The sequence below is a fragment of the Epinephelus moara genome, chromosome 19, assembly GCF_006386435.1.
Source record: "Epinephelus moara isolate mb chromosome 19, YSFRI_EMoa_1.0, whole genome shotgun sequence".
NCBI lineage: Eukaryota > Metazoa > Chordata > Actinopteri > Perciformes > Serranidae > Epinephelus > Epinephelus moara.
The window spans coordinates 10781575-10809238 of record NC_065524.1 but is presented as its reverse complement, the minus strand read 5'-3'; the positions used below and the strand labels follow the sequence as shown (position 1 = coordinate 10809238).

The following is a 27664-nucleotide window of genomic DNA, read 5'->3' as shown; positions in this document are numbered from 1 at the left end:
AGGTACAGCTTTGAGCATTTCTGTCTCCACAGTTCTTTCTTGCCCCCCCTTGTTGTGCTTTCTTTACATTGAATAAACTTCCGAAACATGCTGGAGCACAAAACCTTTTCTAGAATTTGATGCTTTGTAACTCTCCGTAATTGCAAGTTAAATATTTTTTAAAATTGCTAGCATTGTCAATTATGAACACCCTTCAAAAGTTCTTCACACTTTACCCACCCTCTCCCCAAGGAATTAACAAAACATTTGAAGTTCTGTCATTATCCAAACAGTTTTTTGAAACACACTGTATCTAGATTACAGAAGGGTTTTATGGACTCTTGGGTTCAGTGGACATTAAGAGAACACCTATTGGGATGAATTTACTGTTACATTGGACACACTTTGTTCTCTGGGATGGGCAGCTGGGCCAACGAGCCACAGTCAGTTGGAGAATCATCAGACCTGGGCGAGGCAGTGCCACCCACTGGGATTCGGGCCGCAATGGCTGACATTTCTCCTGTATGACTCTCTGCAGTAATTCCAGGTCGCTCTGAGGTCTGGTTCAGGTTGCCGTCTGGGATGGATCCCTTACCGGTGAACAGCTGGATTAGGCACTTCCTGAACTGGACAGCAAACAAGAGAATTAAAAGCAGTTAGCTTGATTGAAATGATTTGTAATGAAATACATTTGATGCTGGGTTTATGTGCTTTTCCATCCACTACTGTTAATCAAATATTGATGTTGGTTCTCTGAGATAAGATGAAGGTAGTGCCATTTCTCCAGTCAATGCCACTGAAGAAGAGGGTACAACAAGATGATGTAATTCAAAGAGTGGCTGTCAGATCTCAAACGAAGGAAAGCAATGGGTGTGTGATAACAAAGAGCACACTGGGCAATGGAAATAGAGAGTTTGAAACAACTAATGTTACAGCTATGTGCTCTTAGAAGAGTTCTTATAACACGCCTGTGTCAGCCATCCAGTGATTAAAAAAGGGAGCTTACAGTGACCTATGCAGTGGTCTATGCAGTGGCCATACACCATCATTTACTTGCTGAATCTGTTTCGGCTATTGTCTCCTGGCACGCATTCCCACTTACTTGCTCTATATTAGCTTAGCAATGTATGACTATACTTATGGCCATTAGGTGGCACAGCAATGTCGACACATGCACATGCCACACTGAATCATTTGTCCCAGTGTAAAATACTAGTCTCTTCACTAAGCAGTTGAAATCAATTATTCCAGAATGCATATTTTTAGTGGTCACATTAATTTGTACTGCCAATAGTCAAAGACCATCAACCACCATATTGCTCTATGTGCAACTGTGCCTCCATTGTCCTCTTAGACACACACGTACACAATGGGAATAACAATGCCTGTCAATAGCTCTTCTTGGTTGGACAGAGACATTTTTCTCACTTACCCTCACTAATAGCCTGTAATCATTTGTTTCCACATTACTTTAAATCTAAAAACACTAATTGATCTTTTCTTAGAGTTGACCCTCCCACTCTGTGAAGCCCTGGGGGGGACCATGATTCCTGACCCTTTAACAACCCATTTAATTTAACACACAAGCCCCCTAACTGCTCCCCTCTAACCAGTAATGCTTTCAAAGAGCAATAACACCTCTGTTACTCTCTGGTGTCATGAAAGAGCATAAGGCTGCAATGTTGTAGTCTGTGGCTCTGTTCACTCTGGGACTATAAATGTGCAGTTTGATCTCTTACACCTAGTACTTGTATAATTCTTTCCTCCAACCTTAAGAAATATAGCATTTAATACCCTCCAGCACAGGGAATAAGGTCATTAAATGTCATCTTAATGGCAACATGAATAGCCTGAAACATATTATCCCTAAATATCTACAGCAGGTACTTTAGTCTGATTCTTTAAAACCATTTAAAGCTGATTTAGAGGGTCACAGAGGTAGTGAAACCAATTTTGATTATGCCTAATTGGCCTGCACCAATATTTTATCACTGCAATGCCATGATAACTGTAAGCATCCAGTACTGTAGGGATGGATATTGTCAAAATAACTAATTGTCATGTTTTGTTTATTCCTCAGTTTTTCTGGACCAAAACGTATTTGAACTGAGAATGCATGTGGTGGCCCAAGTTTTTTATTGACTGTCTAAGACTAAAGGGGGAAAAAGCATTAATTTTCCATAACCGCTTATACTGTTAGGAGTCGCGGGGCGGGCTAGAGCCTATCCCAGCTGACATTGGGCACGAGGCAGGGTACACCCTAGACAGGTCGCCAGACTATCGCAGGACTAAACTTAGATATGTAGATGTCATTTAGTGTCATGTATGGTATGTTAAATATGATATGGAAAAAATCAAATATTACAACATTTTTGACCAAATAGCTCTATACTGATATCGCGATGATGATGATTGTTGGATTGACTGTTGGTGCTTTTACAAAATATTTACACAATGAACGCTTTGATAAAAAATCATGAGTAATGTGGAGATAAAGACTGGGACTGGAAAATGGGACTGCCCATTGTTCTGACAGCCCAAAATTCCAAAACCCATTAGTCTGAAGAACGTCATGTCAGACCGAAAGCCCATTCCTCTAACAGCTCATCATCCCAAAAACAAAAGCCCATTGCTCCGAAGTCATGTTTCTCCAAAAATACATAATCCTTGCAGTTAGACAACCCAATTGACCTATGGCTAAGTCCCGCCCTCAAACGCGATGAGCCAATCATAGTGTTGCACAATTGCCTCCTGCGAAATGCCGTGTACTGTGACACCTGCCATAGCGCCAGTCACTGAATGTTGATAGTTTGTCCGAGTGAGTGGAGGGGGGCGTGGTTTAGCCATAGGTCAATTACCAGAAAAAATATTTGCATTGTATGTTTCTATAAACCACAGATACCTTACCTTTGTCAGGGGTTAATGTGTGGTTAGTTTTAGACACAAAAGCACCTGGAAAAGCAGGGATGGGTCAGTGAAAAGCAACTTGGGTACGGTGGCTCTAACATAACTGGGAAACTGAAACTAACTGCAGGATGTGCATTATTTTGGAGAGACGGGACTGAGGAGCGATGGGTTTTTGTTTCTGGGATAACATGCTGTCAGAAAAATTGACTTTCGGTCCAACAGGATATTTTTCAGACTAATAGGGCTTTGGAGGTTTGGGCTGTTGGATAAATGGCATGGCACCGACTAAGTGGGTAAAGGCAAATAATAGGACAGCTAGAACAGTTTGCTAAGTTCCAAAAACTTGACTGTAATGCAGCCTTTATAACAAGGAAAAGACAACACTTACTATATTGCAATATATAAACTCTGAGACTCATAACACAACATCAATATAATATCAATATGTTGCCCAGCCCTAACGTACATTAACTAATTTTTTTGCTGCTTTGGGACAGTAAGCTGTAAACTAAAACATCTAACATACCGTGGTGTAGGTAGCTTTGTATGACCTTATCAAGTTGTTAAATCAAATATGCAAATATGTAAACTGCCTATTTGCACATCTGGTAGACATGAGGCAAAATTACCATTCATTTGGAGTCATGTACCTGGGGAATATATGTCCAATATTTTAACAGTGTTTTGGTCACCACAAACTCCTGAGGGAACTGTCTTTCTCTGTAGCTTCTAAATACTCTGTTATGTTCACCAGCTAACTTTGTCTGCCATTTGGTGCTGGGTAGCTGCATTTGTGACACAGCTTTCCCTTTCTGGTCACAAATTGGGGTAGCTGCTGGGCAGAAAGTGCACAGCGGGTGTAACAGAGCTTATTAATAGAACAAATACGATGGCCATGTAGACACGACAACGATCAGATTTAAAGCCAGTGTGTATTGGACAATGATTCCTCAGTGCTGATTGGATGCACTGTCTGTCAGATGGCAACAAACTGCGGTACTTCTTTTCTTTTTTTTAAGATATATTTTTGGGGCATTTTAGCCTTTAATTGATAGGACAGTCAAGCGTGAAAGAGGGAGGGAGAGAGAGAGGGAGTGACATGCCGCAAAGGGCCACAGGCCGGAGTCGAACAGCCTTGTACATGGGGCGCCCGCACCATCCACCAAGCCACTGACGCCCCAACTGAGGTACTTCTTCTGTTTTGGATTGTTTGGGAGTGCAGCTCAGGGTTTATTGCATGAGTAAGTGTTATCAATGCATACCATCTACAAACAGCAATTGTTTGGCTGAGCTTTGCCAGTGATTACAAATGCGTCACTTTGGTTTGGGTAGATTAGTGAATGAGATTCTAAGGCAGACTTTTTAAGAAGAGGTACAGAGTGCTTATATTGTACCTTTTCATTATGTGAAAAATATCAAGGACAAAGCCATTAAGGCTGAAATGCTTTTAGCATTATGGTGATGTGTTCAATGTGATGTGTAATGACGGTGTTCTGCTGCCATCCGGTCAAAGTCACTGGTGCTTTTGTGTAATGCAGGTTCTGGATATGACCAGGCTGTAAATGTTTCAGCTGCTTACGATGAAGCTCTTGAGCTCTCTAAAAGCATCACTTATCACGCTGCTTTCTTCACACAGCAAACTCAACAATGATCTTTTATGTGAAGCTGGAGCTCTGCTGAAATGTCCTGTTTCCACAATCTGTAGGCTATTTGTGACCCCAAAGGTCACTTGTCTGATTACCTTTATCATCTGACAAAATGTGAGCATGAAAAGTAAAAGAGTAGCATTCTCTCTTCTAATTGTGATTGTGGTTTTTACTTTGGGATTGCATTTGTGCTGTTTTACAAAACCATGGTAGCAGGAGTAGGAGAAGAATAAAGATTATTTTCTCAAAAGAGAGACATCAGTGTCTAATTGGACAAAACATTGTACAGTTTATTCTGTCAATATAGACCAGACTTAATTTTCTTATGCTTTATTATTAGATCTCTGCTGTTGATTAAATAGCTTAAGCCTCATAGGGAAACAGATTTTAAGTAATACTGGTAGAAGTGATAAATATATATTTGCACATTTGGTCTCATACCTTCAACCTGTTGACCCAAGATATCCCAGCTCTAATGCCTAATTTCCCCTGCATAGTTCAGCTCAACTAAACTCTGCTTTACTTCTGGTAGCGGGTACTTTTCTCACTTTCATTTCCACTTAGTACCCCAGTACCCCATCAATATAATTGGGATTCTTAGCTGACCGTCATGGTGACAGCACGTGAAACTGCTGTGACATAATTTTCAGTCCGACACAGTTACTCCTTTCATCTGCAACCAAACAGAGGAATGTCTGTACTTCTTCAGCTGACCACAGCAGAGTTTTGTGAAGGGATGCACCATTTATGAAAGTCATTCAGCCTTCATTACACTACCTTTGAATGAGCACAAATTCAATCGTACACATTTAAGAAACAACCTTTGATATGAATTAATTATTAATTATGTATTTAAAAAACAGCTTCAAAGTGATTGCCCACTCTGGTTTGGGAGAGAGTTAAGGTGTGGACACACCAAACCGACATCAAAGAACTAGCGCCGACAAAAGCCAACTGTTGCGTCGTCTACGTCGCCTCACGTCACCCTGTGTCAGTTGCATTTGAACACACTACACGGACTACATCCAACGGCCAAGTGGCACGTATGTTCTGCGCCTGCGTGAGAGAGAGCAGAGTGAGAGAGTGGTACATCCTGTCAGCCGAGGGGTTTCCTATCTGTGCAGCCGAGCACCGCAGCACCTCCACGGACCATTACATCCAGACAGTCCCGGTGTTTCCTCCACAGGCTCCACTTCAGAAGAAGCAGCGGATCTGTCGGGCAGCTGAGTCACTCGCTACAAATAAAACCTGAACAGCCAATCAGAGTGATCTCTCTGACCGACAAGCTCCGCCACCGATTCAACATGCTCAATTGGCCGAAAAGCCGCAGACGCCGAAGTGCCGACAGTGCGGGACACACCACAAAAACTAGGCCGACGGACCCTCACCTATGGCCCGACTTTGGTCGACGGCCGACCGTCGGCTTGGTGTGTCAGGGCCTTTACTGCCTAAAGTGAAGGAGTTCAAGNCAAGCTCCGCCACCGATTCAACATGCTCAATTGGCCGAAAAGCCGCAGACGCCGAAGTGCTTGGCGGCTTGGTGTGTCAGGGCCTTTACTGCCTAAAGTGAAGGAGTTCAAGTATCTCAGGGTCTTGTTCACAAGTGAGGGTAAAATGGAGCGTGAGATAGATCGGCGGTTTGGTGCAGCATCTGCAGTGATTCAGGCGCTACGCCAGGGAGCTGAGCCAGAGGGCAAAGCTTTTGATTTACTGGTCCATCTACATCCCAACCCTCACATGTGAGTCATGAGATTTGGATAGTGACAGAAAGAATGAGATTGCAGATACAAGTGTTTCCTCTGTAGCATGGCTGGGCTCAGCCTTAGAGATAGAGTGAGGAGCTTGGACATCCAGAGGGAGCTCAGAGTAGAGCCGCTGCTCCTTCATGTCCAAAGGGGTCAGTTGAGGTGATTTGGGCATCTGATTAGGATGCCTGCAGGGCGCCTCCCGTTAGAGGTGTTCCAGGTACGTCCCATTGGTAAGAAGCCCCAGGGTAGACCCAGAACACGCTGGAGGGATTACATATCTCATCTGGCCTGGGAACACCTTGGGGTCCCCCAGGAGGAGCTGGAAAGTGTTGCTGGGGAGGGGGACGTCTGGGGTGCTTTGCTTGGCCTGCTGCCTCCGTAACCTGGCCCCGGATAAGCGGATGAAAATGAATGGATGGATGGATGCTTCAAAAGCGTTTTTTAGTATAAATCATAATCCTCACTATACTCTGAAAGTATAAATCCTTCTCTAATATCTAGTTTGAATTGCTGTGAAAACAGGTTTCTCACCAAAAACTGAACACTTCGTGAAAACATTATCATTTACCTTCACCTAAAACTCATTTTTATTTAATAGAGCGCATTAAACATATCATAATGTAAGTAGACGCAGCCTCGTTAGCAGCCACTGACTGCCTATAGCTAACATTAACAAGCTCTCCTCCTGCTGATATCAACATGGATTTGCTGTTCACAATGAAGCATTATTGAGGAACCAATAGGGTATGTCCTCTGTCCCATCGATAGTGAGTTTACTGTGTCCTTTTGTCCCAACAGCGTCCTAGGGAAGACCTGTGTTCAACACAAACCCGTTTTATATTGTTCCTGGAATGACAGGATGCTGTTACTCTCGAACCCTGCTTTTTTACCTTCACAAAATTGATGTGACAACAGAAAAACATTGGTCACTGCCATCGGTGAATGCCAACTCATTTGCCAAAAGGTCAGTGGCAGTCAACAAGGTGGATATCGGCTGATATTGATGTGCAGCCAATAAATAAATGCATCCCTAATTTTGAGGGATGACATTTTTTAGATTCTGGGGCTTTTTCTTTTACAAATGGAAAACTAAAAAAGAACAGTTTCAGCGAGTGGAGTTGTGGCAATATCATGCAGTGGAAATGAGGCTTAAGTGGCAGCGGTCATGCACCGTGGGAATCTCCTGAGACTCTGATTTACCTCGCCTGTTATGTAACTGAGATAAAGGGTGGAAGCACTAGAGGTCAGCTGACTTCTATCAGCACTAGCAGGTTGGCTGAGGCTGCTTACCGTCCTTAATTATATCCAGTCAATATCTTAGTGACTAGTTGACTCATGTCAACAGTGAGTGCAGCTACAGTAAGCAGTGGAGCAATCAGATGGACATGCAGACAGCATGCAGCTCCCTGGCAAGGGAGGTCTGATCTAGGCGTCGTGCCAAGCACCTTATCCGAAAATAGATTACTTTAAATTGTATGATAGATTTGGTCATGTTTGTCATAACTTGCCTTGACAGTCTTAATGTTCACTCTGCTGGCCGGACTATAAAGAATCTATTGAAAAAATAAAAACCTGTCATGTACAATAAAAACTTGACAGAGAAAATGAAGTCCTGTGAAAATGGGGTGAAAACATGAAGAGGCAGCCAACTTTAGGAGACGTCAGTTTCATATGAAAATAGCTTCTTAGTACAACTTTTTACAGCAGCAACTCCATACTGCAGCAAGAGGTAAAGAAAACTGATGTGTCATCTGTAAATTGGACACAGCATGTTCATGTTTACCAGAGATACAAATTAACTAGGAGCAGTCAGCCCTGCATCAGTGACATCAGCGTTTTGCTTAAGGATACTGTTAGGTGTATTTCTGCTGAAGAGTGGGATGCATTTGTTCTCAAGTCCCACTCTGGGCATCATGACACATACATCATTTACACTGCTGCTATAGTATTACGTAATGCTGGAAAATGTTTTATGTCCAACTGCTGAACAGGCTGGAAAACCTTTGAAAACAATCAAATAATGCAAACTTTGCTTGAAGTCATGAAAATCGTAAAATTTGTGCCTTAACTTAGCATCACAATTTCCAAGAAAAGCTTAGTCACCACTGAGAAAAAACTGTTTAATGTCCTGTAGGTGCAGTTATAGCTTGTGTGCAGGTTGATGGAAATGACAGTTGCCAGTGCAACCATCAAGAAATCCACTCTGTAGCCTTTAGAATACTCTTTTGTCAGCATGTGTGAAGGCTTGATCTACAGAAGCACATTATGAGGAAAAGGGAACGTAATCTAAACACGTTCACATTTGAAATAAAAACCTGTATCTTTTCTCATACTGTACCTAAAATGCAGCTGCATTTCAAATTCACAGGATTCACATCACAGCATGTTTCCATTAAGCACACCACAGTCAAAGCAGTAGAAAAGGGGAGACACATGTAGTGCAGCATAATCTAGTGTGGTTCTCTATCTGGATTTACTGACCGAGAACAACACAGAGACTCTTAGATCTTGTTGTGTTTTTTGTTTTTTTTTTCACTCAGACTCAACAGAATGTAGTCCAGATGGGACATTGTGCCTCTGTACCTGATGTTGTGTGTATTAATGAGGACCTATTGTGCTTTTCTACATTGTATGTCTAACATAATGTTACAATGAAGGATGTACATATTAAACATGGTCAAAGTTTTAAATATGAGGAAAATGTATATAAAAGTCATCCCTATGAGCAAAAACCTCAGGCTTCTGACCACCTGACTTGGCTACAGTATGACATCACAGTGTGACAGATTTCTTAATATGGTCATCTGCTCCAGGCACGCTACTACAGGTATTTACATTACAAAGCCTACACTGCGACATGTGGCTTTATGCTAACATCTAGAAAACATGTAAACGTGGTAACTGATGTTAATTTCCCCAATATCAGATCAGACTCCTGCTGGAACTTGTCCAGCTTTGTTTAATAAGGCTGCTCCTATGCACCATTCATATGTTTTCCTAAGAAAAGTAACCAACCAAAATTCATACTTATTCAATTTATAATGATGAACAGTAATTCTTGCATAAGCCAAGAATTTGGAAGGCTGCGATCACGTGACCAATGCACTGACAGGAGTAAATAAAGAAGCAGTCCTGAACACTTCAGATAGGAGGCAGGATGGGGTGGTGGGTTGGTCACAAAGCACAGGACTTTCCCAATTCTAGTGAAATTTGCATCATTTTAGCATACGTCCTCACTATGATTCTTTTCTTAGATTTAACCACAGTACCTTTACGTGCCTAAACCTAACCTCTGTAACTTTACGTTGAGGATGTAACATCATTCATGGGGCACTAATTCATAGGATATACAAACTGTTGGGTGTGCATTTTCTTAGGATGTCATACGAACCGTTGTATGAGGATATACTGGTTTAGAAGCTTGTAATAATGAGTTTTAACAGTAAAACGTAGCACTATACTCCATGAGAGTCAATCCCAGCTGCAATGATGTACAGAGACACAGAGATAGGAAGACTCAGAAACACAGACCGATAGAAGCAGACTAGACTTTTCAAGAGGGGGCTTAAAGAGACAGGCGCTAAAAGGGAGTCTCTCAGACAGAGGGTGAAAACAGGTGTTCCAGCACAGACAGTTTTTAACCACTGAAGCATGTAAACATTCTTGTAGAAACCGTAAATACAAGCATGAACCTGAAAATTACATTGCATACAGTAATAGGTCCCCTTTAAACTACACAAAATTGAACAATTCACTGTGAATACTGTGAAACTGAAGTATAAGTTCTGCATTAGATGTGTTTAATTCATTTTTATTTGATAAAAAAGGCATTGATCTTATGGACCATGGCCTGGACTACAACACTTGGGTCCCAGCAGGAGATTTATCTTACAGTCAATGTTTCCACCGCTTGACCTCTTTAGTACAGCTACCATGAATAAGCACTAGTTAACTGTTGAGTCAGCATGCCACATTTGACAGTTAATAGGTTGTTTAATCCAGTAATTTAGATTTTTGATGAAACACTATAAATCACCCAGTCTTCATCATGGAAGGCAAAAAAAACCTAACTGACTTAAACTATCAAAGAGAAATTCAAAATGAATCTGTAAACTCATGGACAGTTGTGTGTAAGAACTGCACACAATCGCTATTTTCTATTGGCTGCTGCAATATACTTGATATTTGTACAGTTGATAATGATCACCCAAAGCGTGTCTCACTTACACTGAGGAAAAGAGCTAGACAGCACAATGTAAATGGCATGGAAAATCGCACGCCTCACCATAGGTGGCTAATGTATTTTTTAACAGAGCCACGCATGGACAATTGTACTCTCTGGATTTCATGTTTCATTTATTCATACACCATGCATTATTGAGAGACAGGCTAACACCCAACAACAAGAGAAAAAAACATATCACTATTCTGCGGCAGCTTTCATCTACTGCATACAGTGACATGTCTCAACTCTGGCAAAGGAAGGAATTTAGCTACCTTCCCTCTACACTGCTATAACTAGTCTGGGTGCTACAAAAAATACTGGAATAAACCAAGCGAGCAGGAACGAAATGGCAAAACTCTCAGTTACCTGTTTGTTCATGAAGACGTAGATGATTGGGTTGTAGACAGCAGCTGTCTTGGAAAAGAAGGCAGGGATGGAAACCAGCCTGGGGTCAAGTTCGATGGTTGGATGAGCTGTGACCAGTATGGAGAAGGCTGCGTATGGCGTCCAGCACACCATGAATGCCACAATCATCACCACCACCATACGGGTCACCTGCCGCTCAGGCTTCCTGGCACTGGCCAAACGACCATGAGCTACCTGAAGGAAACAGAGAACAATGACTAGCTGTACAGTATGTTTTTTAACAGTCTATTAGGATATAAAAGTGATACTAATTACTTTTATTTTAGTACTCCTGTAGCCAATAATTTAAAGGCATAATAGGCAGGACTTTTGTTTAAAACAATGTTTAGACTGATACAAAAGTAATCCTTCTCAATCATCAGTGATGACTAGTAATGAGTATGACACTTTAGCTGTCGTCATTTTGGTTTGGAGCCACTAATGACTAGATTTGGACGAGAGGGGGCACTGTGGAGGAGTAAGGGGTGGATCTAAATGAAACTATTAGCAGACAGCCTGTCACTCAAAGAGGCAGCCCTTAATTATGCATAATTTTAGCCTTAATAAGATTTAAACGTTTAAGCTATAGAAAAATTCACCCCACATAAAGTTGTCATAAATTAGCCACAGAGACTAAAACTGTTGGGAATTTTAACGTGGATGCCTATGGGGATTGACTCGCTCTTGGAGCCAGCCTCAAGTGGCGAATAGAGGTACTGCAGTTTTTGGCATTTCCACACTGGCTTCATTTTTCGGGACCCAACGTTGCCGTTTGCTTGTGACCCACTAGATGTCTGTGGTGGTGTATTTATCTGCAGAGACTCTGCAGAGACTGTATATTCCTATTTTCTTCTCATTTTACTTCGGTTTGGACGTTTCTGGGCATGGTGCACAGGTGATGTTGGGACTTAATGAAAAGGTAGAGACCAGGTGCCAAACTGTAAGTGGCACGCATCCAAGAGGAAGCTACAAAAATCCCAGACACAGCACAAAAAAAACCAAACAAATCAAAACAAAGCAAACACACAAATATAGTGTGGCTAAATGCCCATCTAGGGTTAGCTTTCATTTTTTTTGGTGATACTATTTACGAACAGTAAATGACAATTCCTGCATAGTATACCTTGACTTGAAATATCTTCATTCTAAGATTTCATATATGTCTCACATAATATAGCCTTTGAAACAGCTTATACGCTACCATTAGACACTTACAGCTTCTTTTTAGCCACACTAATGTATTTCAGTCATATGCAGGTCAGCAGTTACTCTACTTGGTGGTAGGGATTCTCCCAGATACAATAATGTCCTTAATAAAGGATTAATCTCCTAAAACAAAATGAGAACTCCACAGGGGACCTTTAATTTGGCACCACATTTCCTTGCACAGCTTCACTGTTACTGATACAGCCCTCACTGCACCTCTACTTCCACTTAATGTAATGTGGATGCATTTACAGAAAGTCACCAAAAATGTGAATCTGGACTCTTAGTCCCTTTAGACTCTTTAAGTCCAACTTAATGGCTCCAATCTGTGGCCTTTAAAGTGTCTTTTTGTCTGCAAGCATAAACCGTCAAAATGGAGTAAACATACAGTTTGAGTACAAGCATGACTCTTTATACAGCACCATATGTCAGCTGCAGCTACATTTCAAATCCACAATACTCACAGCTACTGTGGTCAAAAATGTGAGAAAGGGGAGAAGCATGCCAGGAACATATGACTTCATGAATACTACTGCAGGTTGTATAGAACTTACATCAAATGTCAGCAGCTACAGTTTGCAGACCAATACCTGATATTTCCTGTCATAACAGCCCTGAATCAGGGTAATATTTTCAATAAACTTGTGTAACTTGGAGGTGGATTTTTTCATGTGCAGTCCTCCCATCAGCACACTGATGGAGTCTGATTCCTTCAATTTTGCTTCTGGTCTCTGCTGCTGACTTCTGTCTCTCTAAACATGTTGGGCCATTTTCAAATTCAAAGCAAAGAACCTGTGTGTACATATGTACCTGCTATTTAACACTAATAAAGGTAATCTTAGCACAACAAAGCAACCATCCATACCATCAGCCCCCCTTAATGTTTCTGGTTGGCTTAAAGACATACTTTTACAATTACAGAAATACAGTAAAGTAGAAGTCTGCATTCATGAAAGTACATTTTATAAATATATGATTTCCATGTTTGTTATGTTACAACTCATACCGACCTTTCTGAGCTTCCTAAGGAGCTTTCCATAGCAGAAAAATATTACTCCCAGGGGCAGAATGAAACAGGTGGTGAAGAAAGTGATGATGTAGCTGTGATCGATCATGTTTGTTGAATACCTGTTCAGAGAACAAAAATGTTTAGTTGCACATTATATGAGCTTTAAACTGGTTCATAGCCAAACTTGTAAACCTGACTAGAATACAGTTTTTAACAAATAATATTTTGATCAATAGAAAGGTATAGATATGTTGTGGAAGGGTGTAGGTTTGTGAAGTGGTGTAGGTCTGGAAATTTGGAGTGTCAGACAATTAATTTTCTGCACTCTCAATTTATGATGGAAATGTCTTCAATTATATTAAAAAAAACAACAAAAAAAAACAACATAAAATTCAGGCAGCAGGTGAAAATTCAAAATCTTAAAATATAATGGAATATAATGCATTGAGGCTCTCAGACATTCTGTATTGCTTTTAAATATTTATTCTCATGTAGATCAACTGTTCTCATTAAATGTTATCCCTGCTGATTCAACACATGTGTAGGCATGATTGAATCTTCCCCCCTTGTTTGTGTCTGCATGTTTATTCACATAAATGATACATGAATTCATTTCAATTCATTTATAAACCTTTGGACTTTAATAACTCTTGTTTCAGCTAGATCTCTGCTTGTTTAAAACTTTCTGCACAATCAAAACTTATTCCATATAGAATATGTGCTCTCTGAAAAGTCAATATAGTATTTTGAGAAGAAATGTTGTAACATTATGAGAATAAAGTCAGAATAATTCAAGAAAAAATCTACACTGTGCAAAAATATATACACAGCACTCTTGAATTTGCTCCCATTTTTCGCCAGTTTGAGTTAAAGACCTAAGACTTTTTTATGCAAGTATAGCCCACTCTCAATGTGCAGTTTGATCACACAACACAACCGCAAGATCTTCTGAGACCAGCCACCGAGATTAGCTTCCCCATGATGGCTTCTGATGGTTTGTGCTGAAATTATTCGGCTGTTCAAACCAATTTTTGCATCAGCTGTCTGGGTGGCTGGTCTCAGGTGATCTTGCAGGTTAAGACACCAGATGTGGAGGTCCTAAGCTGGTGTGGTTACACATGGTCCGCAGTTGTGACGATATTGGGATGTACTGCCAAATTCACGGAACTGCCACACCTGTCAGGTGGATGGATTATGGATTATATTGGCAACGTGCTCACTAAAACAGATTTTAACAAATTTGTGACCGAAATTCGGGAGAAATAAGTCTTTTATGTGCATAAAAAAGTATTAGATCTTTTACTTCAACTCATGAAAGATGGGAGCATAAACAAAAGTGCTACATTTATATTTTTGTTCAGTGTATCTGCCCTATAATCTGCAGTGCATCACGTTATGCACGACACAGTAAAGGACTGTCTAGGGATGAGACAAAGTTTAGGCAAGCAGCTGAACACAGCTCTTCGTCTGAAGTGAAGAACAGACACCAACAGAAAACACTTCTGATCAGGCATAAATCTCACCAATGTGTTGCTCACTGTCCACATAAATGACAAATGTTAACTTCACTAAGTCCAATAAAGTGCAGTTTAGAGCCTTTTAGTGTGATGCATCCTGGAGAAAGGAGACCGTCCCAAACAGAGTAAAGGTGGCACGGAGAGACAGCTGTATTAGAGCAGCCTCTGCCATGTTTTCTGCAGGAGAAGCCAGCTTTCCCTTTCTGTTGGAGCTTCAACATCGCCTCTTCTGCATACTGCCCAGAGACGGCTGGTATAAATGGGCTAGCAGGGCTAAGCCCTGCCTATCTTTTACAATAAAGACGAGAAAGTTATTAAATTAAAGAAAATATTAAAGTATATGTTATTGGACCTTAGAACTGATTGTATTTGGTGGAACTTATAGCAGCAACAGCAATAAAATAGTCACACAAATGCAGGATTTATCTAAATGGGCTGATTTTGTACAGCCCATACTCCTAGAATCAGCTTCCAATCATTGTTGTCACATCGTGAGTGGCAGGTGTCGTGACAAGCCCCCTTGATTTACTGTCCAGTTGGGCTAAATTAATTCAGCCCAGGTCACTGACTTTTGGCCAATGACGTTGTGCGTGGAAGTACAGTGAGGGCCTGCCCGCTGTTACTGTAGTGGGAGAGTGAGCGTTGAGTCTTGTGAATTGCGTTAGCATCATGCTGAACGAGGTGGATTATTTTAAATGCTGTCTATTGAGCGGGACCTCATCCAAAAATCATCGGACTTAAATGACTTGGTGATTAACCTGTTTGCATCCCAGAAAGGCCGTCGATGTGAACTTCTCTTCAAATAAGTTAGGCCCAAGTAGGGCTGGGCGGTATTCGCGGTGACAGTAACTTACTGCAGTAAACATGAGCCGCGGTACTGCTTTTGTGGTTACCTTCATACCGCAGTACTCCGGCTATGGCGGCAGAACGGGCTGGCCGGCCTGCCTGCCTGCCTGCCTCACGCACCTCCCTCGCGATGGAGGTGGCCTGGTGTGTGTGTGTGTGTGTGTGTGTGTGTGTGTTTGTGTGTGTGTGTGTGTGTGTGTGCGAGCAAGCCAGCCAGCCAGAGAGAGAGAGAAATTAGTCCTCTTTGCTTGCACGTTAAAAAGTTTTGCTTGCAGATCAGTCCTCTTTGCTTGCGAGTTAAAGTTTTGCTTGCAAGTTTAACTGTACTTAATGGGTGGGGATGGATGAGAGAAGAGTTTCTATTGGTGGGTTTGACGTGGCTACATACAAAGTGGGCTACACCCACGATTCCCTCTCTCCGACTGGAAACGCTTGACAGTCGGCATTACTGCTACACGCCAGGGCATCGACGGTACTAACTGTTACTCCCTCGAATAGTTCTGCCCTGGGTAAACAAAAGCAATCTACATGCACCAGTTCAAATAAAACATTCTTGCTATTATTAGGCCTAGTCCCCATGGACCCGTGTACTTCTGAAAACGTGCATTATTCTATGCGATTTGGCCACACGCAACTACACTTTTGGTGACGGTAAATAGCTCTTTTCTAAAAGTTTACTTACTGCTAAAATCCCACATCCTGTGTTAATTACAGTGTATCTTAACTATATTTACAATTAAGCTTGATTCTGCATCATGCACTTAGCCCATATGTGAATGTTTACCGTTGCTAACGACATTAGCGTTAGTTAGCTTAGCATAATCGTCCGAAAAAAACAATAACCCATAAAATTATAATTCAACATATTTAAACAAAATCAACAATAGCTACCACCAGTTACAGTCCTTACACCCTTAGCAAGTTAGATTGTCAAAATTAAAGTAATAACAGATTAAGTCCCTGAGGAACTACGCTACCACTAGTGTAGTGTTGCACGGTATACCGGTACTAAAATAGTACCGCGGTACTAGAGTATTCCAAACGGTACTATACAGCATTTGGAAAATACCGGTACTTTGAAATTGATTCAGTTCATTAATTTAGTTAATTTATTTTTACTCAATTATGCACACAAACACCTTTCTGGTCCTATTGGAGCACAGATTGCACATGTGGTGTGTATGACAACACCTGTATCAACATTCGCAGCTGGCGCATGTGAAAAAAGACAAGAGAAAGTCTGGGAGACAACACGACACAACACAAACTTGGTGGGACATTTGAGTTACCAAACCATGACGTCCGTACTTAGGTACTTACCAAACCATGATTTTTTTGGTATCGTTAAACCCCTACTATTTATTGTTCTAAAGGTTTGTATCCAAAAGGACTTCTCCTTAGGAAAAGTACCGAAGAGTATCGAAAAGTATCGAAATTCATATTGGTATTGGTACCGAAACAAAGATTTTGGTATCGTGACAACACTACATTAGTGACGGTTGTATCCACTCGTATGCAGTTACCTTACGTTACAGTTCACTCAAACAATATCACGAAGCACAATACAAACTATATAAATAAGTTATCTATTAAGGGTACACTGCTAAAATCTGAAGGTGCTTAGGTGACATTTACCCACCTGAAAGAATAAATGAAAAAAAAAAAACAGTGATTTTGCTGGTCTACAGTAGCTTTACTCTAGGTGTAACTGCCAACTGAAGAACGCAGCGTAAACCAACTGTTTATATACCCAGATTTGCTCTTGTGCCTTTACTCAAATCAGTTATGCTTTAAATTGAATGGGGGGTATCTGTATGGTATCTGTAAAGATACAAAATTGCTATCATATGCATAAAATAATGTCACAATTGAGTGGGCAGATACACATAAATACCCTATATGTCACACTAACTTTATTTGTGAGTGTGCTATCCGCTCTCTTTGGATGGCATATCCAGCTGCTCGACCTAATGACTAACGAAGGAGGCTGCTACTGTTGCTAGCTACCCCAACTACCCTACCACGATAGCAGCGACGGGCCTGCCAACGGAGGTTCAGAACCGGCCGGTCAGAATGACTCGCAAACAAAACTTTAGGATTTGTATTTTTTAATCGATTATTTTTTACTTGCAATAAAACATTTTTTGATTGCAATATTGATACTTTTGCTCTCAGATCTGTTTTTTGATTGCAAAACCTACTGTACACTACTACTACTACTGACCACCATAGTGGTCCTTCAAAATAAAAGCTATGAGTCACATTGTAACTGTCCTTCAAAATAAAAGTCCTCGACCACATTCATGTTTTTATTTGGAAGGGCAGGCAATATTGAGGGGGTCATGCGCCCCCTCCCCCACAAAAAAAGCTGAAAACATGCCATACCATTTGTTTGAGAACGCTTGTGTGTCCCTTTAAGTAGAAAATGGTGAACAATTCTGCAATTTCCCTGCTATGAGCTGTCTGTGAAATGTCATTTTGACATTCAAAGGCTTTTATCTGGCTACAGAGAAATATGACAATTTTGCACCTCATTTGAGCTTGAGTTAAAAGGGAAATTTCACAGCTGAGACAAATCTCTGTGACACAATTAGGGTCCCCGAGGCCAGTAATTTACATTAATTATGTAATTTCCATGAGAATACCTACTGCTGTCAAATGAAACAAGCTCCAGGTTAATGTGTAAGGAACTACCTGGCAGACAGAGTGGTGTGTGTGTGTGTGTGTGTGTGTGTGTGTGTGTGTGTGTGTGTGTATGCATGCATCTTAGTCCCTGCTGAACCAGGGAAGTGTGGTCTGCACACATTTGTGATGGATTGATTCACACCTTGTTCCTAATGAATTTATTATCAGGTGACACACATTCAAAATAGTATTTCTTGATGCACAAAGATGTGCTTGATTTGTTCAAATTGTTTTTTTGTTGTTGTTGTTTTTTTTTTTTTTGATAAATCATTCAGGTGAGTGGCCACGGCCTTACTGTTGCTAGAAAACACAGCAGAGTTGTGAGGGATTTGTTAGGTATATCTTCACAAAATAACTGAACAGGCAGGGACGCTCTGAGGGCCCTGTGATTGCAGCTCAACTGAGGCTCTGAAACTGTAATTATCTGTAAACCCATGCACATGTTCTGGGATCCATGTGCAACTCTAGGCCCCCTGAATCATTCAGACTTTCTCCATGAAAATGCAATTTTTTGCTTATTTTCCTTCTAATTGCAACCCTGCAGACAGTCATGCACCCTTTGGTTATGCTCAAGTGGCTCCACATGGACTCACCATATTTTCCCTCCATAGTTTAAAGAATACATATGGTTAGTTTATATGGCCCCTGCCACATGCAGAAGAAGCCCGAAAAACATGGGGGAAAGCCCCTCCAATTTGAAAGTCTCTCGTTTCGAGATGTGCATAGTTGAATTTGAGCATTGTCGGGATGTCAGTGGTTAACTGCTAATGGCAGTGGTGTAGTGGTTGTTGATGAGGTGGATCAACTACCAGGTAGATGGGTAGGTTACCAAGGAGGAAATACGTATACTGCCTATATATTCCAATGTCTTTTTAGCTGATGTGTGGGTATACTGTAAACAGGTAGAAAAAGAGGTGGGTTTACCCTGTATATATCCACTATGCCACTGAATAATTGGTTAACCACTACAAATATTTTCAATCGGTTACATATGTTGTTCCGTAAGTTAATTTTGCTGCTCTTAAGTTTACTACACCGTGCACAGGCCCCCAGAAAGTGAGCCAAGCTTTGATGCCAACTTTCGTAGTGGCCAAACAGTGGCACTGCAGGTCTGTCACATGACGCCACTGGACCCAAAAATACTTTTCACCATTGACTTATATTGAGAAAGAGACACCTGTAAATTCATGGATACAATTTTTTGAGTTCAAACCCCCCATGAAATCACTTGTTTCACTATCCATATTTAATCCATCTGGTCCAATTTGATTTGGGAAGTCTTGAAGAGACTGATTAAATTATTTTATCCAACTTCAAGTTAGCGGAGTGGTAAACCGGAAGTAGCTGGCTAAGCCGCCAGATGTCTCAAGTGCGCCTGCTCTACGGTCCCAATGATGCGGAAGCAGTGATCATCCGATTTAATTTCATACTACAGAAAAAGAACCTTTTGGGCTTCATGCACCACTGAGCAAGGGTCCTGCCTTCAATGCTGTATCAAGGTCTCTTAATACATCCATGACTGTGCACCACCCAGGTCGGGTGAGACTTCCTTGTTGCACCACTCATTCGACAATCACCACTAGTAACGCTGTCCTGACCCAACAGTGTCTCTGTGGAAATACTGCCCCAAACCAAAACTGACATCTCTAGTTCATTCAATATAATCAGCCATCAAATTTCAGGTGTGTGACATAATAGATCAGAAAATGCATCAGACTAAACCAGTTGGGTCTCTGCATTGAACTGAAATGTATGAACTGCCCAGATAAAGAGCAGCATCAATCGCTGTTGATGCACTTGACAGAATGAAGCACTCAGTTTCCCCATCAGCTCCATCTTTTGGTCAGGAGGCCAAGGTCATTTGAGGTTCAGTGACTTAAAAAGCCACTTCAGCATATCAGCGGGACAGCATTTAAATCATCTCAAAGAGATTTTGGGAGGTCTTTTTGGATACTACAACTGTGGGACACAGGTTTTACATTTTTACAACCTTGTATTCAAACCACTTTAATGCTGTTTACCAGCATAAAATCTTACATCAGCCACCACTTTCTCTTCAGTTTTCAAATTTCCAACGCACAACTGCAGTGCTAATCTCGTTTAAAAAAAAAATAAATAAATAATCAGTTTTCAACCTGTGATAATATCATTGTTGCCTACTTGACAACCTCCATGCTTCTAAAGAATCACAATGCAAGTCCAGGGAAATGAGCTGGCAACCTTCATCTGTGCATGTCTTTGTAATAAATACACAATACCTGAGCTCTGGAAGGGATCTGGAAGAAAGTCAGCAGCATAGCTGATATGGTAGATTTTATCCAAACCCCTCACCAAGGATGCAGCCACCTACTGACAGTCCTTGTGCACAATCCTTCAAAACCTTGCATATTTGCTCTTTTAACATTCCGAAGCTGCCCAGTGCTGAATATCTGCGAGTATCCAGAGATAAAAAGATGCACATAAATGAGGATTTTAAAATGCACCAGGCTGTGCATGTGGCAATATTCTGGACCTTCAACACTTGTGCTGTTTGCGCTCCCGCTGTTAACCAAATGCTTTATGACAGAACTCATGCTTGGTGCAGCCAGAGGTGGAGCGGGTCATCTATGTGCTGTGTATCACCATAAGGTGATCTCTTAATTGTATTGTCTGAAGCATTCATTCCTGCCGTGTGTTATCTAAGCGATGGTTCCTTTACAGGGCTTGAGGCAAACACTCAGCACCCTATCAGCACAACTTTGATCAAAGCAGCTACGTGTAAATAGCATTACCTAGATGGCACCCTCAGGGCCAAGGTCAGAGCTGACCTGTTTCTTGACTTTTCCATAAGACACATTCACACAGTGTGAGCTAATACGATGGAAGCAGCGATGTAGATCTAAGCCACAGGGCTGAGTATGGAATGTCTATAATCTGTGTTCAAGGTGTGTGGTAAGAAAGAAGGAAATACAGTGTTATTTATTGGCTAAAGGTAAGTTAAATCACCGCGGATTAAAGGAATATTTTACCCGCAAAATGGTAATTTGTATGTCAATTACTCACTAAGTGTTGCCATGAATTCCCGAAGAAAACTTTATTTTTCTTGCATGTATCCATGACAAGTGGAGAATCCAAAAAAATGAATGAATGCAAAAGTACATCAAAACAACCATTTACAAAGTCTTACACAAGTTGTGCAGCATAATACAAGGCACATTTATCCAGTTGTATGCTTACGCTTTTGCTAAAATGCACCCTGATCGTGCCCAATCGAGACACTCATTATCTCTGCGTGAGTCTGTTTGTACAGCGGTATATTAAATCTTAACATTTTACTAATAATGCATGTGTTTGGAAAGTACTGAGCATACCACTGGACAAATGAGACTTGGATTACATTGCACAGGTTGAGTGAGAGTTTGAAAAAAAAAAAGTTTTGATATAGTTGTTAAAAGTGGACCCCATTTACTTCTGATATATTCTCCGTTCACCATAGAGGCATGAGGGGGAAAAAAAAGTTGTTTTTTTCCACAACGTCAAAGTAATGCACAGTGAGTAACTGATATACAAATGGTCATTCTGTAGGTGAAGTATTCCTTTAAACTCTGGTGTTAAGGTTAGGGCTAGGAGTTTGAAGCAGTTTAAAGCTGCTGCAATCATAGTGCAAATTATTAAATAACAGATTGGGGGGGTTGAAACATTTATCTTTCTTATCAGTAATCATGAATTTTACAATATACAGTATTTTCCATATTCATGCCAGGACGAAGCACATCAGCAAATGTGTTGATGATGTGGTAATTACAATGACAATAAAACCATTCTCCAGTCAGAAAAGGCTGCCTTTTTGTTATCAAGCAGAACAAGACTAAAAGCGGGCTTCTAGGAGGCAAAGTGAAGGCACCAGGAGAGACTGGAGCTCAACACCAATAACACCAACAATCAGACCATCACAGGCTACAAAATTGGTCGTGTCTCCATGTGTGAGGTCTTGTTGCCAGTGAGCTTAACAGCCTTCTATGCTCACTTTGATCTCCTCAACAATCAGCTGCTCGCAGTTAGTGAACACTACAAAAAAGCACAACAATGCAATAAAGTTAAGGGTGATGTCATGTATATGTAATGTTGTGCTTTGTGGTGTACCTTGGAATAAATGAAAAATAAGGTTGCATGTACCCTAATGGTCACTGGTTTAATGCTGCACCTGGAGAGCATGCTAACTAACCCAAGTCAAACACATCCACAATGTTGCCTGACCAACAGTTGCACGCTGGGTCTATGCGCTAAAATGCTTGTGGTGGATCCTCCAGCAGTAAATTTTGCTTTACCTGGGAACCTCTACCTTCAGTGAGGTGTGTGAGGCCTTTCTGCCTTTTTTTTTCTTGACAACCCATGTTATGTTGTGACTGCAAAGCCTCAGTCAGCTCAAAAGGTTTAAAAACTTTTAAGGAATGCACTAGGATAGATAGAGAGGCAGAGTTGGATAGTTATAGAATGCACTGAGAATGATTAAGCAGACAAATTAAACCTAATACAAATTGTGAAAGACTTTTGTATGCCATACAGGCAGGTGAATACATCAACAAAATCAGTGATCGTTGTAACTCACTGTATGGAGGACAACAATGTGTGTATGTGTGTGTGTGTGTGTGTGTGTGTGTGTGTGTGTGTGTGTGTGTGTGTGTGTGCACGTGCTGCAAAGTGTGTAAAAACTGTGCAGTCTCTCTATTTCCTTTAATGTCTGTGGTGGTGGTTGCACCCGCAGCCGTGTTTTAATATCAGAGTTTTGTCCTCTTCTCTGGTTAATCGTATTAAGGCTATACTGAGGAGGGTGATTCTATATTTATAATGAATGTGTTTTTTGTTGAGTTTGGACATATGAGCTCAGTGTTGTTCCACTAGTGTATACAGTGACATTTAACACACATATTTATTTTGTAGCCTAAAGAAATTCTTTAATTTGACATTAGCATCATGTAATGCAGTGATGCAAAAGTGAATTTTTACACAAGCGCTTTGCATCTACATCTTCATACTGCTGGAAAAATAACAAGCTGGCACAGGATGTGCACGGCCCTGGTACAGAAAGCTCTGTGTGTAGTGTGGAGAGGGCTACAAGTGCATTTTATTGTGCAATTCTATATAATACACCTCACCTTCCCCTAACCCTAACAATTAGGGTTAGAGGTAGGAGTTAAAATATCATGACAATAAAGGTGAACCTTGAACCTTCTTGTGCTGCCCCCAAGTGGTGGCTTTTAAGGTTTGGGTTTTGTTTGAGGTTAGAAAAACAGGACTTGATTCTGTAATACATTTTTGCTTCTTAAAAATATATTAGAAATATGTGTGTGCGCATGGTGTGAAAAACAAACAACTTTGCTTGCTTTACATACTTTAGGCTGCAGTTGTGACTCACAAACTTAATAAAACAACTCTTATCTCTGCAGCAGTGTATGATGTGAGTTAAAATAAAAGGGTCACTTCAGCCAAATGACACAAAAACATGTATTTCTTATTTACTCCTCAGTTTTCTGGTTGGACTTTTTAAATATTGTGCTCTAAAACTTGTGCTTCCAGCCCAATACAATGGAGCTGATTACAGCACTAAAAATGACAATTGAAAATCACACAGTAACGTGTCATTCCAGAAACAATGTCCATCAATAATTCACAAACCTCACTCTCAGCAGTTTTCGCTGGGCTGATTTATCCAGTACTAAGAAATTGCAACCCAAAAACATCCACAGTGAGGATTAAGTGAGAAAATACATTTCTGTGATTTAGGTGAATGGACCCTTTAAGATCAATATCTCAAAGTTCTTTGTTGGAAATGTTAAAAAGCTTATATCTCACCAGTCAGGCTCACAGGTTGTTCCGATCTTGCTTACAGTGTATCTGTTCCAGCCCAGCACCGGAGGGAAGGTCCAGATCAAGGAGAAGGTCCAGACGAACAGCAGACCCAGGATCGCATGCTTGGCTTGCAGTCGGATGTTCCCCAGAGGTCGGCAGATCACAAAGAATCGCTCGAAGGACAGAACAGCAAGGGACCACAGGGCCACAATCCCTGAAGCAAACAGCAGGAGGTCAGTGTGTGGGAGCTCAGTGAGACAACAGCAGTCAGAAGCACACACCACTAAGTCCTGGAATTTGTTCTTTGATCTATGAAAATCATGGCTCTGTGCTTTTCATTTATCTGAAAGTAATAAACCTGAAGATATTGTTTTCTGGAATGTTACAATATTTGAGAACAATGTGTGTATCTGCATCTTTTTGACATCGCCTCCCTCTTTCACCAGAGTGTGACACTTCATTAGTTTCTTAACTGGCTTTTGGAGCTTATCCAACTGGGATCGCCTGGTTATACATCCCCCACATTTCTTAATTTTTGACATAGTATCACACTGCTGTACCGTGCAGAGGCACAAGTGGCGGTACTGTTGCTAGAAATAGTTTAATGATCCTGGGTGGGTGCATTAGGCTGCCTCCTAATGGGCTAAAAAAAGACGACTTTAATTATGGTAATAAGTCACTTTCACAGACTGGTTAATTACCTATCTCTGCACAGCCAGGTACTCTTAGTGTCTGCCTACTGGACTCACTGGAGAGGACAAAGGGAAGAGGTGGAAACCAGGGTGTTCAATTATGTCACATTTAAACAAGAGCCTCTGTAAAGGACCATTAATACAATTAACACCAATACTTAAGTGCTGCTTTGTAGCTTTTTAAAGTGGGCTCAAATTGGCCATCAAAGGGTGGATTTTTTCAGAGAACCATCCACTATTCTGGCCAAAACTTTTAAATGTACTTATCTGTAAAGCACAGGTGTGTGTATCTAAAAAAACAACTAAAAATAGGCAGAAACAAAATATTCTCACCCTGTGCAAACTATTAAGTACAGCATCCAACTTGCTCATTAGGAAGAGCTAGCTCAGCTTAATCACTTTCTAATTTCCTCACATACACCCCCCTACACACACTCAGGTGATAGCAGCGCCACACGGCTGTCAATCACTGAAGCTGCTGTCCAGACTGAAATTGGAGTGGCTTTTCTCCCCAACCTCCTTGAAGATGTAATCCTCACTTCAGTGGACTATTGATTTGCTTCCTCAGTGATAATTTATTACATCAGATGGTTTCTTTTAGCATCACGCCAGCTTCTCATCCCACTAACAAAATGTGTTTTTTAGTGGCCATGTGCCAGAGCGCTCTTTGCCCTGCAATACTGTTTTCCATAATCATGAATAATGGGATTCTTTTGTGCAATAAATAAAGGCATCACTACACCCAATACACCAAGAGCTGATATGCAATATATCCATAATCTTTAAGAGCCATACATCATACTGTATTTAGATTAATTCATTGTCTTTAGGATTTTGTTGTTATGTAGTTTCAGTATGTGAAGTCAATTACCTGGGCTATATGAATTCAACGTACAATGTAATGCAGGTCTGGCAAACCATACGGGATATTGTAAGTCATTATAAGGACCAAAGCTGCCTCATTAAAGCGCCACAAGGTCAACTATTTTAAGTGAAAGTCATCTAATTACATTGTTATAGAATGAGACTCATTATATTCTCCTAAGCATTCATTATAAATTAATATTTTATAAGAAATCTGGCACTTTGACGTCTGTAATAAAGACATCCTGTGACTTCCTGCCACTCCTCTGTATGTTTTCCAAGTTGCCAAAATAGGAATGCACAAACTTGGTTACCAAATCTAATAAGGGGCGTTTTCCTCAATTAACCAAGTATTCTCTCCTCTTTTGATTAAATGTACTGTGGACCACTCACCAGATGCCCAGGAACCAACTTTGGGAATCTTTGTATTCAGTCTTAAACAGAGCTTCAGTAGAGACCAGGAAACCAATCCACTGACTTTGTTAAATGTTATTGGTTGTCACGGTGCCGGTAACCTACTTATGGCAAGTCATGCACTGCAGTATGTGAGGAGGCTCCTGAGTATGGCTTTGAATTCTGCCTTAACAACTCACATTGGGCTTTTGTTACTGATCCTTCTGTCTGTTTTTATGCATATACAAACTATCATGCAGGTACAGTTTCTGCAAAATCTGCCAAAAGGGCTCATAAAATCACCACCAGTTACCACTGAGTCAGACATTACGGTGACTTTTTCAACTGGTGCCTGAACTCAGTGAAGTTTCTCACCTTATATCTTGACAATTTAAAATGAGATGATACTCCACAATGGTAATCATTCAAATCATCTAGTTTTAGTTTGCCACATGCTCCATAATACAAATTAGACTTGCAGAGCTGCATTATAGGAGATGAGCGGCAAAGGGTGCAGTGTACAACCTGCAATAAATTTACAACTTTAATTTCTAGAGCTGATTAAACAAGAAGGTTTTATTTGCATACACAATTGAAACACCTTTAAAATCATTCCTATGTAGTTCATATGATGGTTTTGCTGCGTTCTATCATTGTGAATTTCACTTATTGCTCTTAAAGTATTCATTTAGTATCCATTACCTGCTCTGACACAGCAAAGGATTGCTTATTTTTTATATAAAATTCAGATATAAACGCTCAGAGAAGCTGAGAAAAGTTACTGACACCCTGTCCCTCAGTCAACTTTTTCATTTTGGCAGCAGTTGTAGTGGAAGTGATTTGTCACTTTTACGTCATCTCCCTCCCAGATGCCCTGATTTATGAACAGATGTTGAAGTCAGCGCTGATGGAAGTCTGAGTATGTGCCATGTGGAGCTGTTTTAGTCAACACACATTATTGCAATTTATGTATAAAAAGCTCCAACACTGACACCTACAGTTACTATAGAAGTTGTCTTAGGCAGCCCTGCAATTAGAGTACCAGAGGAAAAACACAGGTAAACCTACCGAAAAAAGTAACAGCAAACCCCTCCAGGACACAAGCCCATTTCCCGAGGAAGAAATAACCCCTGGCGTTTGTCAGGAAACTTATTACTCCACCGATGAGGGAGACCAGAAAGTCAGCGATGGCCAGATTAACTATAATATAGTTCAGGGGTTGTCTGAGTTGTTTGTACTTGAATGTGACAAACATGACGAGGAAATTTTCGCTCAGAGACAGCGAGGTGACCACAAACATGAGCACGGCCAGGATAGTGAAGTTCCACGGCGCGATGTTCCTGATGGGTCCAGTAAAGGGATCATCAGTAGTGGAGAGTTCAGCTGCCACAGTGTAGGACACAGCGTTCACTGGCACACTTAAAGTATCCATTGTCCATGCCCAGAGTGTAGGCTACTTGCTTGGTGACCCTAACCGAGACAAAAATCCTGTTTGTTCTCTTTTTCTCACACTCACAACTTCATGTGGAGTCACTCCTGAACAGCCGCGCTCACTAGTCTGCGTTAAACACGCCACTGCCTGCGCTCTGGAGCATCATGTGCGCCCTGGGACTCTTCCTGTTCTTTTCTTGCAATCCGGGTTGCCTGACGCGCATATTGGAGCACGGGAGAGAGAAATGTTGAGTTGAGCTTGTTGGAAAGCGTGGGTCTACG

At 41.0% G+C, this 27664-nt stretch overlaps 1 protein-coding gene across 1 annotated transcript; it reads right to left on the bottom strand.

Annotated features, from left to right (window-relative positions):
* Nucleotides 1-368: 368 nt before the first annotated feature.
* Nucleotides 369-27398, bottom strand: valopa (vertebrate ancient long opsin a). The gene is made up of 5 exons (XM_050071163.1): nucleotides 27020-27398; nucleotides 24006-24216; nucleotides 13127-13244; nucleotides 10872-11105; nucleotides 369-605 (listed from the first exon to the last, which is right to left on the bottom strand). The coding sequence occupies exons 1-5, from the start codon at nucleotides 27381-27383 to the stop codon at nucleotides 369-371; spliced, it is 1164 nt and encodes a 387-aa protein (XP_049927120.1). The 5' UTR covers nucleotides 27384-27398.
* Between the last annotated feature and the right edge of the window lie 266 nt (nucleotides 27399-27664).

Bases quoted from the DNA above. Each gene is read 5' to 3' on its own strand.
- valopa (XM_050071163.1), bottom strand. From the start codon at position 27,383: ATGGATACTTTAAGTGTGCCAGTGAACGCTGTGTCCTACACTGTGGCA. The intron at 24,217-27,019 runs GTAGGTTTACCT...TGTTTGCTTCAG, and splicing joins GTTTGCTGTTACTTTTTTCG to GGATTGTGGCCCTGTGGTCC. The intron at 606-10,871 runs GTAACTGAGAGT...TTTGCTGTCCAG, and splicing joins ACGTCTTCATGAACAAACAG to TTCAGGAAGTGCCTAATCCA.